The sequence below is a fragment of the Balaenoptera physalus genome (genome assembly GCF_965194825.1).
Source record: "Balaenoptera physalus genome assembly, chromosome: 11".
NCBI lineage: Eukaryota > Metazoa > Chordata > Mammalia > Artiodactyla > Balaenopteridae > Balaenoptera > Balaenoptera physalus.
Genome location: NC_138896.1, coordinates 86322418 through 86339665, shown reverse-complemented (window position 1 = coordinate 86339665; position 17248 = coordinate 86322418). Strand labels below are relative to the sequence as shown.

The window sequence follows — 17248 nt, the reverse complement described above, 5'->3', positions numbered from 1 at the left end:
GACTACTCAAAAATCATAAGCTATACAGGATCTGTAAGACAGGCCGGAGATGCCGCTTTACAATGTTCTGAAGCAGTTAAGTGTAGTGACATGGCATCTGTTGTGTGAGAGACAGGACTCCAGGATTTTTCTTTTGAATGGGGGGAACTAAACACCTGGGCTTACCACATCTTTCATTGGAGAAAATAAGAGCTGAAATTATTTTATTTCCCATGCAGTATTTTTCCTCCCACTAGATTTTGCTGTTCATTCAGTGGCCCTTCCAACAAAGAGCATCTCATAAAATGGGAAGGGTCTTTTGCTGAGCAGATTTTAAGGAGCAGGAACCTACTTATTCTACTGAAATTTAAATGAAATTCTTTGTCTTTGACTCCTACTTGGAGTTTGGACAAGTTGCAAATCTAAGAAGGCTGACCCCCGGAGGTCAACCCGTATATAAAGTTGGATCTTGATTTTCAACCAACAGTAGTATCAGGAGATCAAGAGGTGTAATGCGATGTCTGCAAAATTGATTCACTAAGAATTTTGAAAGCTCTTCAGATAATAGTTTTTTATATACTTGTAAGTACAAGTGCACACATAATGCTAGGCATGATTTTTTAAAGATCTGATCCATGTTTCTTAGAGGCTAGCAGGACTGATGGTAAATCCTTAGCAAGGAGTTGGGTATTTTACTACTGAAAGAGGGAAAATGTGGAGTCCCAAGGAGCATTTTTAGCCCTGATCGTATTTCTTCTGGATATTCTAGCTTTCCATTTAAACCACGCATGGTATTCTGTGTCACATGTTTGGTTTAAAAATGAAGATGTTAAAACAAGTATATTTCGTAATAAACGATCCCAGTGACTTAGCTGAGAACCTGTGATGAAAACTGGATTTGTTTTCTGCTCCAGCCCTGAAAGCAGTCTGGTTTGCCATGATGTCCTTCTGTCTGGCCCACCCCTCTATCTGTGTGCCAGTCCCCTGGGGATTTACCTGCATTCATCATGAGCCGAAGGTGGAAGCCAAAACGTTGTTGATAAATTTATGTATGTGTGCGCGGAAGTGCTGAACAAAAACAAGCTGATGGAAAACACCCGCTCAGGGAACCAATAATCATCTCTTCTTGCCCCTCTCCCTCACTTCCTTTCAGCAACCACTGGAAAGAAAAGACAGCCAGAATAGCTCCCAGCACAGCGCTGCCAGCCACCGAAGCCTGCACACAGCCTCCCCCAGCCACGGCACACAGGTGCTACCCGAGTTCCCACCCACCGAGGCCCCGGCTCCAGATCAGACTGACAGCTCTGGGCAGAAAAAACCAGATCCTTTTAAGATCTGGGCCCAGTCCAGGAGCATGTATGAAAACCGACGTGAGTAGCACCCTGGCTCCTGTCTTCCCTGGACCCCGCCGCAGGGCTCCAACTCTCTCTTGAGGCTTACTGAGAATAGATTGTCAGTGTGTGAACAGGAGAGAGGTGAATCCAGGTGGGAGGTGACAGCATCTCAGAGCAGTGACAGAATCTGCTGGATATTCACTGAGGCCCCGTTACGTCTTCTGTTTGGGCAGGTGGGGTAGTCATGGATGGTCGTCAGATGAAGGGCCTGGGTAAAATGGATTTATTTTTCCTCTCCATTAAAAGAAGTGGCCGGAAAAAAAAAACAAAAGAAGTGGCCGATAAGCGCTGCTGCCTCATTAATTCTTCCCTACGTGGAGACGGTGGCCTCCTCTGAGCTCCTGTCTTGTGAAACAGCTCTGATGTACAATAGAACATAAATACGATTGGTTTGGATTGCAGGAGTAATGAGAAGAAATTAAATGCTTTCTTAGTGGTCTCGGTTTTTAAGAATATTGGTAATTTTTTTTAAACGTTATCGGTCTTTCTAAACATTCCCCTTAGAAAGAAAAAAAGAGTAGCGAGTGGTTTGTGCTTTAATCATTTATACTGTGGTTAAGTATGTTCCTTTAGCTTCACCTTTTTGAAAAATATGAACTAATGATGTCATACATAGTACCTTTTGGGCTGTTATAAACCGAGTAATCCCTTCACATTTAATGTTTTACTTTTTATTATGAAATGATTTCCAAAAACTATTCACTCTAAACAGTATTCACTTATCTTACTGTTACCAATCAAAGTTCCTAAAATGCTTTCGTCTTAGGGGATACAAATAGGCCATTTCTGTTTGTTTTGGCTGTTGCTCTTACTGACCTTTTCTTATGAGTATGATTGGTTGGGATGAAGCATCTACGAAGAACATGCACTTCATTTTCCCTTCTTGTCATAGGATAGGAGAGAATGATTAATGAGGGAGGAGGCCGGGTTTGCTGAAGGGTCAGATTAAAACTGGAAGAGAGAAGAGAAGCATTCTGCCTTTCCTCTTGGTCCCCAGCCCCCTCAGCACAGGTTTCATTTGGAGCCACAGCTGTGGTTCTCTTAGCAAAGCCCCGTGGAGGGCTGAGGCACGGGGGGCGGGGGGGGGGGGACACTGCAGCCACCCATCCACCCCCTTGGACTTGGCTGTGAAGCATTTTAACTGCTGGCTGGAGCCACTCCTCTGTGACCCAAACCAAACAGGGGAGTGAGAGCAGCACCTCTGCCTGAGAAGGAAAGTGGCCCACACTGCTGGGTGCAAGTCAGCACTTAGGAGGCACGAGGCATGACCGGAGTCTTGGTGATGATCAAGTTTTAGAAGTCACCCAGGGCTCCCTCTGTGCTTTTCCTCTTCAAGGAGGAGACATCATTGCCTTCTTCCTACCATAGTGCGTGGAATTAAGTAGGCTGTTTTGACTAAGGCTTCACTATGCTGGCAAAAGCCCGATAACTTGAGAAAGGATTTATTTAGTCCCTGGACTAGAAAGACCCCTGAGTACACCTCACTCCGGGCCAGAGGAAATGAAGTTCCATTTGGAACATCCCTTGTAAGCAGTAGTTGCTAAGCATGAACCTGGTGTCCGTTCTCAGTGTGTCTTCTCACTATTTGGAATGATTTCAGGGAAGAAATGTTTTCCAAAGAGGAATATTTTCACATTCCCTTCACATTTCTCTTTAATCATGCAGGTCCTCCAATCAATGGCCCAACTTCAGTTGATGTGGAGATAACTGCTTTATTGACTATGCCCCTGCTTTTCTCAGTAGAGTACACGTTTATGACTGAGTTTCCCACGTATGAATCTTTTTGCAATAAAATAAATCAGTTTCTGAAGTGCTGGTGCGGGCCTCATGGATTGACAGACGATTCTAATGCACCCAAAGAATAGGAGGCTCTAGCTCAGATGCCATTTTTACCTTGATGGAAGCAGTATTTCTTCAGAATTTGGTATTTAATCCATTTTTTTAAAAAGTTTTCACCAGAAAAAAAATAAGAAAAATATGTAATTCTGCCACAGCCAGCTGCTCTAAGCATTGAATGAGAGGCAGACTGAAATATTTGTAATGGTGCCAGTTTAGGCCTTAACTTTCTGGAACATCTAAGGAATAGGATCTAGCAGCACAAATGAGAATCAGGTTTTTTTTGCTGATTAGAGGCTCCATAATTGAGTGATTGTAGCAACCTAACCGATGTTAATATTCACATAGATTTCTTCCTCACCACTAAATCAGGATAATGATGAGACTTTTCCCTCCATGATAATTATTCAGTATCTGTCACAGATTTTCTTTTTTTCACAGTACCTATGAATGAATCTACGTCAGTCTTGTCTTCTAATCAGTATTTGGCTTTATCCCAGATCAGTTTCTGCCATTCCCTTAGGCTGTTTTTTATCTTGTCTTTTGGAAAAAAATGAAAAAGTAAAGCATGTAACGTCATTAGATATGATTCCCTGCCCCTCTCCCCAAGGCATATTAAAATGAGCAAAGTACTCCAGGAAAAAAACCAAGAAAATTAAAGTCAGCAGTAGCATCTTAATTGTACCCTTAATTTATCCCCCTTTTTTTGGGAAAATATATTTTCCTCGTATTTCATTTTATTGTAAAGGACAATGTGAAGATTCTTAACAAAGTCTCTGATCCAGTTCCTTCACATGGTCTGAATACTGTGCAAAATATAGCATTCTTGATATGGCCATCTGTCAAAACAGCAGTGTGCAAGTGAATCAATCTGAATTACAGATGTGTTAATAAATCCCTCTGAAGAGCTTAAGTGTTCAGTTAAGAACATGCATGGGTGGTGGTGGTGGGATGAACTGGGAGATTGGGATTGACATATATACACTAATATGTATAAAATAGATAACTAATAAGAACCTGCTCTATTAAAAAAATAGTAAAGTTCAAGAAAACCCGTGATTTATTTAAAAAAAAAAAGAAAAAGAAAAAGCATGCATGGAAGTCCTTTAAAAGCCATGTTGCCTGTTTGTATTTTCTCTAGATAACATGCCAGTTGTACACATCTTTTAAAAACGGCATCGATGCAATCTTATTTATAAGTGTTCAGGAAGAGCAGCTAGTACCCACTAGTGTTTACTGTGAAACAAAATCTAAAGCTTGCAGTTCAAACTTTGCCCGTTCACAAAAGAGTTGGGAAAGAAAAATGACAAAGCTGTCATTTTAACCAGCGCACACCTGTCCCTCGAGAGAGACATGCTTAATGATCTGGAATTGGTGTACAGCTCCTTTATCATAGTTTAAGGAGCTTGGGTGTACGACTAGATTTTAAGAGCTATTATGACAGTTCTTATTTGTGTATTTGTTCAGCTCTTGGCCAGATCTGATGATTTGTGTCACTAAACAAAAGACTATTTTGGTTGAACTGCCCTAAAATTCATCTGAACAGGTTTTAGCCCAAGAATTAATCCCACCAGGAACTTGATACTATTTTAAATAAACACAGTAATGTGGCAGTGACAAAAGTATGCTTAAATTTTTTCAAAAGGAAATAAGGGGTTAGACAAATCTCAGGTTCATGACATGATTCAAACAAGGTCATAAGAGAATGGGTACTTCAGGGTATCATGAAATCGGAAGAGTCTAAGATGGTAAAGGTAGTTCTGTTAAATTCTCAGCGGTACAGTTGTAAATTCTAGCTTTTTGACAGGAAAAGTACCATGGAAAAAAAAAAAAGAATCGAACCATAGTCTTTTAAAATCCACAGCAGCCTTGACCTTTACTGTGAAAGCTTAACTGCACGTTCCTTATCAATCAAAACTAAATTAAAATGAACTAAGAGAAAGCACATACATTCAGCTTTGCAAAACTGTGACATTACTATTCCAGCTATGTCACCTTCGCCTGCATCGGGATTGAGCAAGGGTGAAAGAGACAAAGAAATCAATTCCACGAATTTTGGAGAATGTCAGAGTAAGGATCTGCTGAAAACTTTCATTTCTCCATTATTACTCATCCTGTTTGATGTTTCCATTGGTCTAGGGGGCTAGAAAGAAACTCAGAAAAAGGAAGGAAGAAAGAGGGATGCCATGAACGGAAGTGTTTGGGGCGTTTTTATTGAGCAAGGCTAGAGCAAAGACAAGATGAAATTAAAAGTGATGGGCACGTTTTAACCAAGTCTGCAAATGTGTTGTGTGTCTGTAGTAATAGAGACGCCAGGAGGGTTCTCTGCAAACATGGTGATTCCATTTTTTCTAATTATCAAAGGAAGTCTTTTGACTGCTTTATTGGGTCATTGGTGGAATTACCAAAGGAAATGAGCTGCTCTGATTGTCCCCTGTACCAGGGCTTAGAAGTGAAGAGAGCTGGATGATATTTTCTTAGTTCTTCATTTAGTCTCAAAAAAAGCGGGGTGGGGAGGGGGTGCGGTGATAGTAATATCAGAAAGATGGTTCTACCCTGCTGCCTCCTGAAAACTTAATTCTAATAAAATCTGCCTGAAATAAAGAAGAGAACAAAAAATGTTTTGGAGGAATAGTTTAGAAACTTTAGTGCCTTTGGGAACAAGGGACAGCAGAGGACAAAGAAGAGAAAAATCATTCTATAATTCTCTGATATGTTTCAGTACTGATTGATCACCAGAGTTATATATTTGGACCATAGCATTTGGTTCGTAGAAGAATATAATTGTCAAGATGCCCAAGTTCAAGGACCAAAAGACGTTCTTTGTAACACATCTGTGTTTGTGTGTGTTTTCCCGAAAGGCTCATCATTGGCATCGTCTACATCCTTGGTGTCTGTCATTGGGCATCTTCGTTTTCAGTAGGAAGCTTTTTAAATAAATTTGCCATCCGTGTATTAATTCTCAGAGGAACAAATTTTTTTCCAATGGACTAAACTGTATGATAAGCCTAAGTCTGTTGGCCATAATTGCCCATCCCATGGTGGCTTACTCCTAAATGAGCAATAAAAGGCAGAAACTTGCTACATTTGGTGACACTGTAGGATGGGCAGGTGTTCCTATGTTAAACGATGCTGCAGAAAAAATTGGTCTGAGCTGGAAGTCTCTGCAGAGGTCTTTCCCTTGTTCACAGAAGGGCTCAGCAGATTTCAAGCAGACTCTGCCAAGAACCTAGTGCTGGCTGGAAAGCACCCGTGGTCTGTTTTGGTAATAATCCTCCTGCTTGAGTGAACCGAAGACGGAGACTCAACCTGATTTAATTTGTTGTTTCAATGAGGCTATTACAGCAAATACCCTTTAGCCAGCTACTCAAACAGAAAGAAAATATTGTTACCTTAGCATGCTGAAGAAAATACCATTCTCGAATTGTGTCCTGTCATGTAGCCTAACTCCATGTACCATGGCATCTTACAGCTTAGCCTTAGCAATTATAATTAAAAATCATTGGATAAGAAGCTCCCTTGAAAGCATGGCATTAAGACAGCTCAAGCACGAATATTCGATTCAGACTCCTCTGACTGGTACTTACCTGTTCATTTAGTTTCTTCTCTCTCGGCATACATTTTAAGCTCATGGGTGAGTCCCGAAAAAGGGACATCTATCGCCAGCTTGAAGTCTAAACAACCACCTTCTTCTTCCCTACTCCATTGTACAGAATCAGAGAAGATGGGAATTAAATTCTCAGTACATACACACTCCTTCAGCCCCAAAGCCAAGGAATTAAAGAAACCAGAAATTCTGCAGAACAGTATTTGAAAATCTCCTTTAGGATTCATGGCCACTAAATTATATATATTTTTCTTTAAATAAAAGATTTGTCATTTTACAGACTGTAAAACATACTACTTAAACACTAAAATATTAAGTAAGAATTAAATAGAAGTAACCCTTTTTTTTGTTACTTTAGTTAAGTAACAGAGTGGTATATAGGACAATCTCATGTACAGTAAGCACGTTCTTAAGGAAAATACTTTTCTTTAAAAAAAAAAATGAGATTTTCATTTGAAAGCCCTGGACTATTACTGAATTTTAAAAGTAAAATATCAAGCTGTTAGATAATAAATGAATACTTATAGTGGTGAAATATTATAGGCAAATACTGGAATAAAGCACTTATTTTAGTGATGAAATATGGTTCATTGATATAGGACAATTTTGTTCTCACCAGTGATCTTAAGGATATAGAAGGCTGACTACTTTTTCATAATAGTAGTGAAATCATAGTAAATTTTGTATATTTGGAAATATTAGGATGTTTGAGAGTAACTCTTTTGGCCAAAATGATCTAACAGATCATATTATTGGCATTGCTAGTCCTGATTATTTTAAGGGAAAAAGAAGTGATTTTCTTTTTTTTAATTGAGAACACTTTTTACCTCAAGCTGTTTTCTTTCATCTTCTAGTTGGTAACATCAGGTCTTCTAAATCCTCGGAGCCAACCTCTACTTCAGAGGTCACTCTGACAGCGTGAGCTCCTTCCTCAGACATGGGCACCCACTTTGTGGTGCAGAGCCTGATGATTTTAATTTATTTAATTCCTCTTGCAACAATACCCAGGAGAGTGGTGAGTGCTGACTACAGCCTTCATCAGGGATAATGGCTTGATTAGGAATTATCAAACAGTGATTAGTCCTTTGAAAAAAATCTGAAGGCTCAATGACGATTCCTACCACTTACTTTCGCCCAGTGTCCTCTGTTATTACATCCGTCCAGATTATTTTGTTTGCTTGTGTGTGTTGGAACGCTGTCATCTGCTCAAACACCATCAGCATCGGTCCTGTTAACTGTGTTCGCCTTAGGGCTCTGATTCGTTTTATCAGAGAAATAATCTCTCTCTTCCTCATCCCTCTCTGCAGTTCCAGATTATCAAGAACAGGACATCTTCCTCTGGAGAAAAGAGACTGGATTTGGATTTAGGATTCTGGGTGGCAATGAACCAGGGGAACCTGTGAGTCTTTTGTCTCCCTGCCCCTTGCCCCCCATCCCACCCTAGCCTGCACTGCCCCGTGCAGTTTTCTAAGACTTCAAAGCAAATTGGCAGCAGTGACAAATCACCAAGATTTGAGTCCCGCCAGGTGCACCCCTGTTTCGTCTTTTTTAAAAAATTTTATTGGAGTATAGTTGATTTACAGTGTATTAATTTCTGCTGTACAGCAAAGTGATTCAGTTATATATATATATAATAATATATATATTCCCTGACTGTTTCATCTTAAGCACTGGGGGTTATTCTTTGGATTTTGTGAGCTCTTTCTGTCTTGAGGAAGAAGGGACTAGATCCTTTCTAAAAAGCGTGTGTTCGTGTTTGTGGAAAGCGGCAGTTCCAGCGTCTGGAGCTCCCCATCAGAGAAAAGGGAACCGAAAAGCAAAATAGGAATAGGCATCAACTGAGAATACAGTGGCCTGATCCTTCTGGCCAATTCTGTTAAATCTGCCAGCAGGTAGTTGGCTTTGTATATTGCGTAGCCAGGACAGAGAGCACTTGACAAGGCATTATGAAAGACTAGAGAAAGTAGGACCACGCTCTTTACAAAATTAGAGAAAGAACCCTGAACAAGGATCAGGAGACATTTAACCTCTCTAGGCCTCATCTTTAGAATAAATTGAGGAGAACTTCACAGGATTCTTTTGAAAGGGGAAAAGAGAACTAAAGATAAGTATTGTTCATTTCCTCATCACAGTAAAAATAGCTGTTATTTCTTGAGTGCTTACTACGTGCCAGGTGCTATGCTAAAGGCTTCTAACATCCATTCTTCTCATGTATCCATCAAATCTATGAATCTATCCCCATTTTTCAAATCATGAAATAAAGACACAGAAAGGTTAATGAACCTGCCTGGCATCACAGAGTTAGTAAAGGGAGGGACTGGAAAGGGTGTGATTCCAGAGTCCATGTTCTTAAGCACTCTTTTGTCAAAGTTCTTTGTAAGTGATAAATGCCATGTAAAGATCGTTGTAGCCTCATTATCTAGAGAGAAGGCAAGAAAGGCACAAATATTTTAGCTGAAGTTTAGTGAATGGTTAATATAACAACAGCAAGACACTAAATATAAAGACCTGCTCTGCATGCAGGTGCGATAGACTATGAAAATAGGGATGCCCAGCCAGACTTTGCTTGATTCATCCCTTCATTTAACAGCATTTATCGTGCATTCCCTTTTGCTAGGCACATGCTGACCTTTAAAGCAAAGTAGTATTACTATTACAGTTAGTAGAGTTTTCTGAACAGAGGCCTGCCTCTTAGGTGGATAGAAACGGGGAAAAAGTTTTGCCAATGAAGGGAGTAAAATGATTTATTTTTGCAAAGGGGAAAAAACAATGACTCAGCAAACCACAGATAAATGTCAAGGTACTAAACAAGAAAAAGTTATTTTTTCCATTTAAGAATTATTGTACCCACCTAGCACAGCACCTGGTACCCAGTGGGCACTCAGTAAGGGTTTGTGGCATGGATGCAGACACGAATGAATGAATTGAATTGTTCTCAGAGATTGTGAAGGCCGTCGTTTTACAGGCAAACCTCGTTTTATTGCGCTTTACAGATGTTACATTTTTTTACAAATTGAAGTTTGATGGCAGCCCTACATTGTCAGATGATGGTTAGCATTTTTTAACAATAAAGTATTTTTTAAATTAAGGTATGTACTTTTTTTTTAGACATAACGCTATTGCATACTTAAGACTACAGTATAGTGTAAACATAACTTTTATGTGCACTGGGAAACCAAAAAATTCATGTCACTTGTTTTGTGGTGACATTAGCTTTATTGCGGTGGTCTGAAACCGAACCTGCAATATCCCCGAGGTGTGCCTGTAATAGTAAACCAAAAGGTCAGTGTTTCATCCATCATCCAATTACTCAACAGATTTATATCGGTCACATCGTACCGCTGGGTGCTGCTGATACAGACGGCCGCCTGAGGTCTGGGGATGAATTAATCTGTGTGGATGGGACACCAGTCATTGGTAAATCACACCAGCTTGTGGTCCAGCTTATGCAACAAGCCGCCAAGCAAGGCCACGTCAATCTCACAGTACGGCGTAAAGTGGTGTTTGCGGGTATGTTTTTCATTCATCCCTTTAGACAGTGCCTTGTCACTTTATGCACAGAAGAGGCCCCTTTCCTGTGCCTGCCTCCTCAAGCATGTATTTTAGCAAATGTTTGTAAATGTGATTAAGCTCAGAATTTCCAGATGGAACCCTGCAAAACTACTGTCACTCAAAAGCACTTTAATGTGCCATCCGTACACATTCAGCAAAGGCTTTTAGAAGAAGCCTAGTTGAGTAGATATGTTACTTCCCTCCATCCCCTTGCTAAACAGAACTTAGTCATTCTGTTCACTTGATGAGAATTCTCAACAAAAGAGGTTAGGAGAATTGTAGCTTCAAATTAAGAGAGCAAAAATTAGGTTTGCGCTACCAAATAAGCTTATAAAAAAGCTGCTCTGCTGTTGACAGTCATATGTATTAAACTATTTTAATTTTTACATTTTTCTCTATAAGCAAGTTGTAGAGTTGGCCAGTTCTAGGTCATGTTTGAGTCCTTCCTCCTGCAACTCAAATTCATATACATCCTTCCAGGCCCAACTCAAAAATAACCTTATCTGTAAAACCCTCAGAAATTCCCTCCTTCCTCCAACTGTCTGCTGAGTTTAGTCTTCCCTTCTTGCCATCCTTGGGCATCGTGGTTCACTTCGGTATCAGAATCTGCCATTTCGAGGCAGTATTGGGTAAGTGTCTACCCTTCCCATTCATTCACCATCTTTGCCTGCAGCCCCTGCCTCCAGGTATTCAAGACAGAACCCAGAATGCAGAAGAGGCAGATTCCATGTGGTATCAGTTGAATTACTGAAGAAGGATGACATGAAATATTAGGAATTCTCCATAGCTGTAATACTAGTGAAACACCTGTTTATCAGATAAAATCAACTGGCATCTTGTTTTAAAAACAAACCAAAAAAATAACTCATAGGGACTTCCCTGGCAGTCCAGTGGTTGAGACTCCTCGCTTCCATTGCAGGCGACATGGGTTCGATCCCTGGTCGGGGAACTAAGATCCCACATGCCTCATGGCACGGCCAAAAAAAAAAAAAAACAAACGCATAGAGCTCATTTAAATGGTGTATAATTAATTACAAAAGAATTAAGATATCAGATTCCAGTGTGAGAGCCCTACCTGTTGCAGCCACGAAAAGAGTGTTAATCACTTATGTCCCTAGAGCTCATTTATGGCCTCAGGATCTTAACGAAGTATCCCATGCAACCAGTAGCAGCAATCAGAAATGGCTTTTGAGATGAGATGAAAACTTTCTGACTTCACTGGTCCAAATAAAAATAGTAGAGCCATGTGATTTTTGTTTGTTTCAGATTTATTTTTTAGATCTTAAATATTGGGGTTTTTAAGCTCTGGGTTAAAGGCATGTTAAATCTTTGAAAAGACATAAGGCTAAGTGAAATAAGCCAGTCACAAAAGGACAAATATTATATGCTTCCACTTCCATGAGGTACCTAGAGTAGTCAAGTCATAGAGACAGAATGTAGAATGGTGGCCGTACCAGGGGCTGGGGAGGGGAGAGTGATTAGTTAGTGTTTAATGGGTACAGAATTTCAGTTCTGGAAAATGAAAGAGTTCTGGAGATGGATGGTGGGGATGGTTGCACAACAGTGTTTCTGTGCTTAATGCCACTGAACTATACACCTAAAATGGTTAAAATAATAAGTTTTAGGTTCTGTATATTTTATAACAATAAAAATGAAATCTGTGAAAGGAGGTGCTTTGGGGAATAAATTTAGTAGTCCTATCGAAAACCTGAACACATATTTTGCTTTCGGCATGAAAACTAAGTCGGTCCCGCCTACTACTGTGGCTATTTAGGAGTGCTTTACCCTGTCACTTGAGAAAGCAATAAAACTGAAATTTGATAAAACGAATTCTGAGGGAGGCTAATATATCCAGTTGTGTGATCAGAGTAGATCATTGACATCTGGAAGCGAGGAAGAGAAGCTAAGTATACCTCTGACAGGTGTTGTCAGGAATCCCACAGTAGGGAAATCTTAATGGTACTGTCAACTTACCATGTCTCCGGTGATGGAAAAAGCAAAGCAAAACTGTTTGCAAATCTGAGCAGAGTGTGACTTGAGGGTAATGACAATTTGAGTGCAGCGAAGGGCGTGTCTCTGAGGCAAAAATGGTAGTCATCCTTGCTGTGGGCCACACCTATGCTTCCTTTAATGGGTCGTTTTTGTTTGTTTGTTTCATTGAAGTCTAGTTGCTGTACAATATTATGTAAGTTATAGGTGTACAATGCAGTGATTCACAATTTTTAAAGGTTGTACTCCATTTATAGTTATTATAAAATATTGGCTATATTCCAGTGTCGTGCAATATATCCTTGTAGCTTATTTTATACCTAATAATTTATACCTCTTAATCCCCTACCCCTATATTGCTCCACCCCCCATCTTCTCCCCACTGGTAATCTCTAGTTTGTTCTCTATATCTGTGAGACTGCTTCTTTTTTGCTATATACACTAGTTGGTTGTATTTTTTAGATTCCACAGATAAGTGATCTTATACAGTATTTGTCTTTCTTTGTCTGACTCATTTCACTCATCATAATGTCCAGGGGTTGTTTTTTGATTTGTGAACTGGGAAATATTTCAGAGTGGGCCGATCTTGCTGCAAATTTGAGTCTGTATGCAGATGTTGAGATACAGTATGCTGTAAATGATACAGAATTGGGGTGTCCCCTTTGGTGTTTTTCTATGAGCTGTTTTCAATTCCTGTATCTCAGTTCTGTGAGGCCAGCTGCTGTCATAGCTGTCACTCTCTTGATTTCATTGCGGAGTCTTGGGGGAAGGAGGAAGGGGTGGCAGGCAGAGCACGTTTCTCGCAAAGGCGGGTAACTGAGAGGTGCCATCTCTTGCACAGCCTCCAAAACAGAGAACGAGGTGCCCTCGCCAGCCTCCTCCCATCACAGTAGCAACCAGCCGGCCTCACTGACCGAGGAGAAGCGCACCCCGCAGGGCAGCCAGAACTCCCTGAACACGGTGAGCTCCGGCAGCGGCAGCACCAGCGGCATTGGCAGCGGCGGCGGTGGCGGCAGCGGCGTAGTGAGCACCGTGGTCCAGCCCTACGACGTGGAGATCCGGCGCGGGGAGAACGAGGGCTTCGGCTTCGTCATCGTGTCGTCGGTGAGCAGGCCTGAGGCAGGGACGACATTCGGTGAGTGCGGTCACTTCTCCCCAGTGTTTCCTGGGATGCCTGGGACTGTTCTATGGCAAGTAAAAGACAGCCAAAATCTCATTAACAGAAATGCTTTTCATGCTTTCCGCTTCAGATAATGAAAGCCTTAATTGAGGATGGAGTTAATTGGGTGGCTTTTCCCCTCCTGAAGGCTGGGATTTTTTGTTTTTAACCCTTCAGCTTCCATCCTGATTGCGTGTTCACAGGCAGACAATTTCACGCATAGGTGAAATTTGCAAAGCAGCCCCTTGACAGGATAGAGTGTGAGAAATTCTTGCCAGAGAAAGCTGTTTGCAAGGTCCTGAGCAGGGTATCAATCATAGCAGTTGCCTCAGAAGGTCTGAGTGGTTTTGTTTGTTTGTTTGTTTTTGTTTTTTAATAAATTTATTTATTTATTTATTTTTGGCTGCGTTGGGTCTTCGTTGCTGCGCGCAACTTTCTCTAGTTGGAGCGAGCGGGGGCTACTCTTCGTTGCGGTGCACGGGCTTCTCACTGCCGTGGCTTCTCTTGTTGCGGAGCACGGGCTCTAGGCGCACGGGCTTCAGTAGTTGTGGAGAGCTGGCTTCAGTAGTTGTGGCGCACGGGCTTAGTTGCTCTGCGGCATGTGGGATCTTCCCGGACCAGGGCTCGAACCCTTGTCCCCTGCATTGGCAGGCGGATTCTTAACCACTGCGCCCCCAGGGAAGTCCCGGTGTAGGAGTTTTTAAAAGAAGCGTATGGCTGTGGAAATAAATGCCTGGGGAGAAAAACAGGTGTAAGGAGTAAAAATATATATGAAATGCCCCTTCATCTTGTCCTTTCTCTACTCTATCCCTGTCTGAAATTTTAAAATTTTAATTTAAAATAATATGTTTACTGTTGCCCGGTTAAGAATCTAATTAAAATCTGAGTTCGGAGCCGTTTGTCTTCACTGCCCTTGAACTCTAGCAGGGATGATCGTCCTGTCTCATCCAGATGTTGGGGGTGTCAGCAGAGTATGGAGAAACACGGTTGTCACCCTCTCAGAAGGTTAACTCTCTGCTGGGTGCAATAGCTGAGACAAATAGGAAGCCAGGTGATTCCAGGAACTAGGAATCTATGAATCTGTTTCCTATTAGGATGGATTATAAGTATGTACTCCAAAAATGATCACCTTCTTCACTAAATAAAACATCATTTGTTATTTTCCCCAAGCACATTTGTTAATTAATCTGAAATATGATGGGAGACAGGGAAGGGCTGTGCAGGCTTCGAAATGTACTTCACCTCTGTTTCCAAATGACTTACCCACAAGGAGTCTGAGGACCCGTGGCCCAGGTCGTTTGTTGGCTAACATCAGCTAGGTGCTCCCTCCCGTTAGCTTTCTGCTCCGGTACAACTCCCTTTGCCTCCATTTAGTCTTGATACATTGCTTCCTGCTAAAGCCATTTAGCAGGCGCGTTCATTAGGAGACAGTGAGTTAAGCCGGGTCCATGCATGTGCGGCTGCCGAAACAAACACCCGTTACTAACAGTGCTTCTGTGAGCTCCATTAATAACATTATCACAGCATGTCACGGGTGGTGGGTGACTTGACCTCAAGGCAAGGTTGTTTTTTGGTTTGTTTTTCAATTAGTTTTGGAGACTTTTCTGCTTAATTTAAAAATAAAAAGAAAGGCAGGGGGGAAAAGAAATCTCAAGTTATTTTCTTTAGATCTACAGTTTGTCCCCATGTACCCTGTGATGTTCTCAGGATTTCAGAGTTCTCAGTTTCCCTTTCTAGAATGAAATGGCAGATATGTCTGTGTTATTTAACGAATATTGAATGACTTCACCCACAGTTTGGCCTTTGATTGCTTTCCTCTGGCTCTTACAATGAACAAATTAAACTTTCCCTAATACCTTGCATGAGACTTCTGAGCTATGCAGAGCTTTCCTCCCACCTGCTGTATGATACCTTTCCCATGGGACTTGTCCTTGGAGATGGGCTAAATTTAATCGAGACCTTGAATTTGAGTATGGAGGCTTTCCACCACACCTGCTTGTTGCTTGTTCCAGAAGACTGTTTAACTACCTTTTGAAAAATTCTTTGACCTTGACCTTACATCCCGTGATACAGACTCAGGCAAATATGCTGAAATTGAAAGGAATTGTAGCTCATTTTCCCACACATTTTATCCTTAAGCCCTAAATTAGGATGGAAGAGCTCTCTCAGTTAGTTTCAACATCTTCCATGTTAGTTTTGTCACCTTTTCCCACAGTGGCTCAAGTATACAACTATCTTTACAGTCCCCAGAAAGACAAACTCTCAAAATCAGTGAATATGCCTAAGAAAGTTTGAAACTCAGTATGCGATTATCTGGAAGCCCTGTGTCAGGCGTCAAAGCCAATTTTCCACCTCTCTTTAAAAGTTACCAACGCTCTTGGTTGTGACATGAAACGCCTCAGAGCACACAGTAAACCTTCTTCTTCAAATGCACTTTTCCTGGTTTTTCCTTTCGTAGCTGTGTAGTAAGTGATCAGGACAAAGGAAATGGTTAAAGGAAAAGGGTTGAGGAATGATTTGAACCTAGCTTTGGTTCACTGTTCTCAGCCTGAGTATGTACTAGATTTTCTTATTCCTTTGAGGGGATTTTTATGAGGGACAAGGAGGATTTCAGAGCTAATGAGCCATTTGGGCCCTTCTCTGAAAGCACATGAGAGAGGCTGATCGAGCAAAGGTCATAAAAGGAAAAATACGTGTCAAGGTTGGGTGCTTTCTTGGCTCATCTCGTGATTATGCCCTTTTGCTAAACCTTTCATCATTCTGGATAGAAGGCAGGAAGTCTAAGTGTTTGTCTATTAGGCATTTTCAGATTGGATTTTTGGCACTAGCAGACTCTTAGGCCTCACCAGACGCCCAGTGATTATTTTTTCTAAATGGAGAAAGAACAAAACATTGGCAGAAGCGTAAGCAACACCTGGCGAAAATGACGTGACATGAACACAGAACGCGCAAAAGCCTCCCTCCCAGCTCTGGGTTTCACGTTTGCAGTCCCCAAATAAGCCCACGGCAAGTTATTTTTGGGGCTCTTGAGAATCTTTGGAAGTTGCTAAAGATCCCAAATTTTGCCACTGATCAAAGGAGGGAAGCTTGGGGTCCCCCCCTTGTTTTGAATCGGGAAAGGACTGCAGCAACGAACTATCATTTTTCAGGGCTGTAACTTCTTAAACAAACGCCCGGAACTTTGCCAATGTTTTGACCCCCGGCACAGAGTTCTCCTTTAATAACATTTGCTTAATGCTTTAATTAATTAACACTTAACCTTCTCTTTCCCTTCTCAACCCTTTTTCTCCTCCCTTCACTCTATTCCCACGTAACTTAAAAAAAAAAAAATTAAAACTGACTATCAAAGCAGGCAATGCATGTGTGGCCATGCCTCACAAAATAGGTCGGATTATTGAGGGGAGCCCTGCTGACCGATGTGGCAAGCTGAAAGTAGGAGACCGGATCTTGGCGGTAAACGGATGTTCCATCACCAACAAGTCCCATTCCGACATTGTCAACCTCATCAAGGAAGCGGGAAACACAGTTACCCTGCGCATCATTCCCGGGGATGGTAAAGTATACCTATTGTGTGTGTCTCTCTCTCTAGCTCTGTCTCTATCATTAGTGTTCATGTCATTGAATAGTTTTGACTTAGAGGCAGCCTTATCCATGTCTAACTGAACATACCCATCAAGCAAACATGAGCCACTGTTACTAAATCTTACATCACCCTCTTGACTTCATGCTCTA

At 41.3% G+C, this 17248-nt stretch overlaps 1 protein-coding gene across 26 annotated transcripts in view; it reads left to right on the top strand.

Moving 5' to 3' along the window:
- MAGI1 (membrane associated guanylate kinase, WW and PDZ domain containing 1) overlaps positions 1–17248 on the top strand; it is a 610830-nt gene that overhangs the window by 573047 nt on the left and 20535 nt on the right. For 10 of the 26 annotated variants that reach the window (XM_082412071.1, XM_082412060.1, XM_082412049.1 and 7 more), the window contains 6 exons: positions 1133–1349; positions 5196–5279; positions 8124–8215; positions 10134–10326; positions 13199–13492; positions 16866–17069. In XM_082412071.1, the coding sequence (XP_082268197.1) occupies positions 1133–1349; positions 5196–5279; positions 8124–8215; positions 10134–10326; positions 13199–13492; positions 16866–17069 (1084 nt within the window). The remainder of the gene's footprint in view (positions 1–1132; positions 1350–5195; positions 5280–8123; positions 8216–10133; positions 10327–13198; positions 13493–16865; positions 17070–17248) is intronic. The other 16 variants (XM_082412072.1, XM_082412065.1, XM_082412068.1 and 13 more) reach the window with 6 other exon arrangements.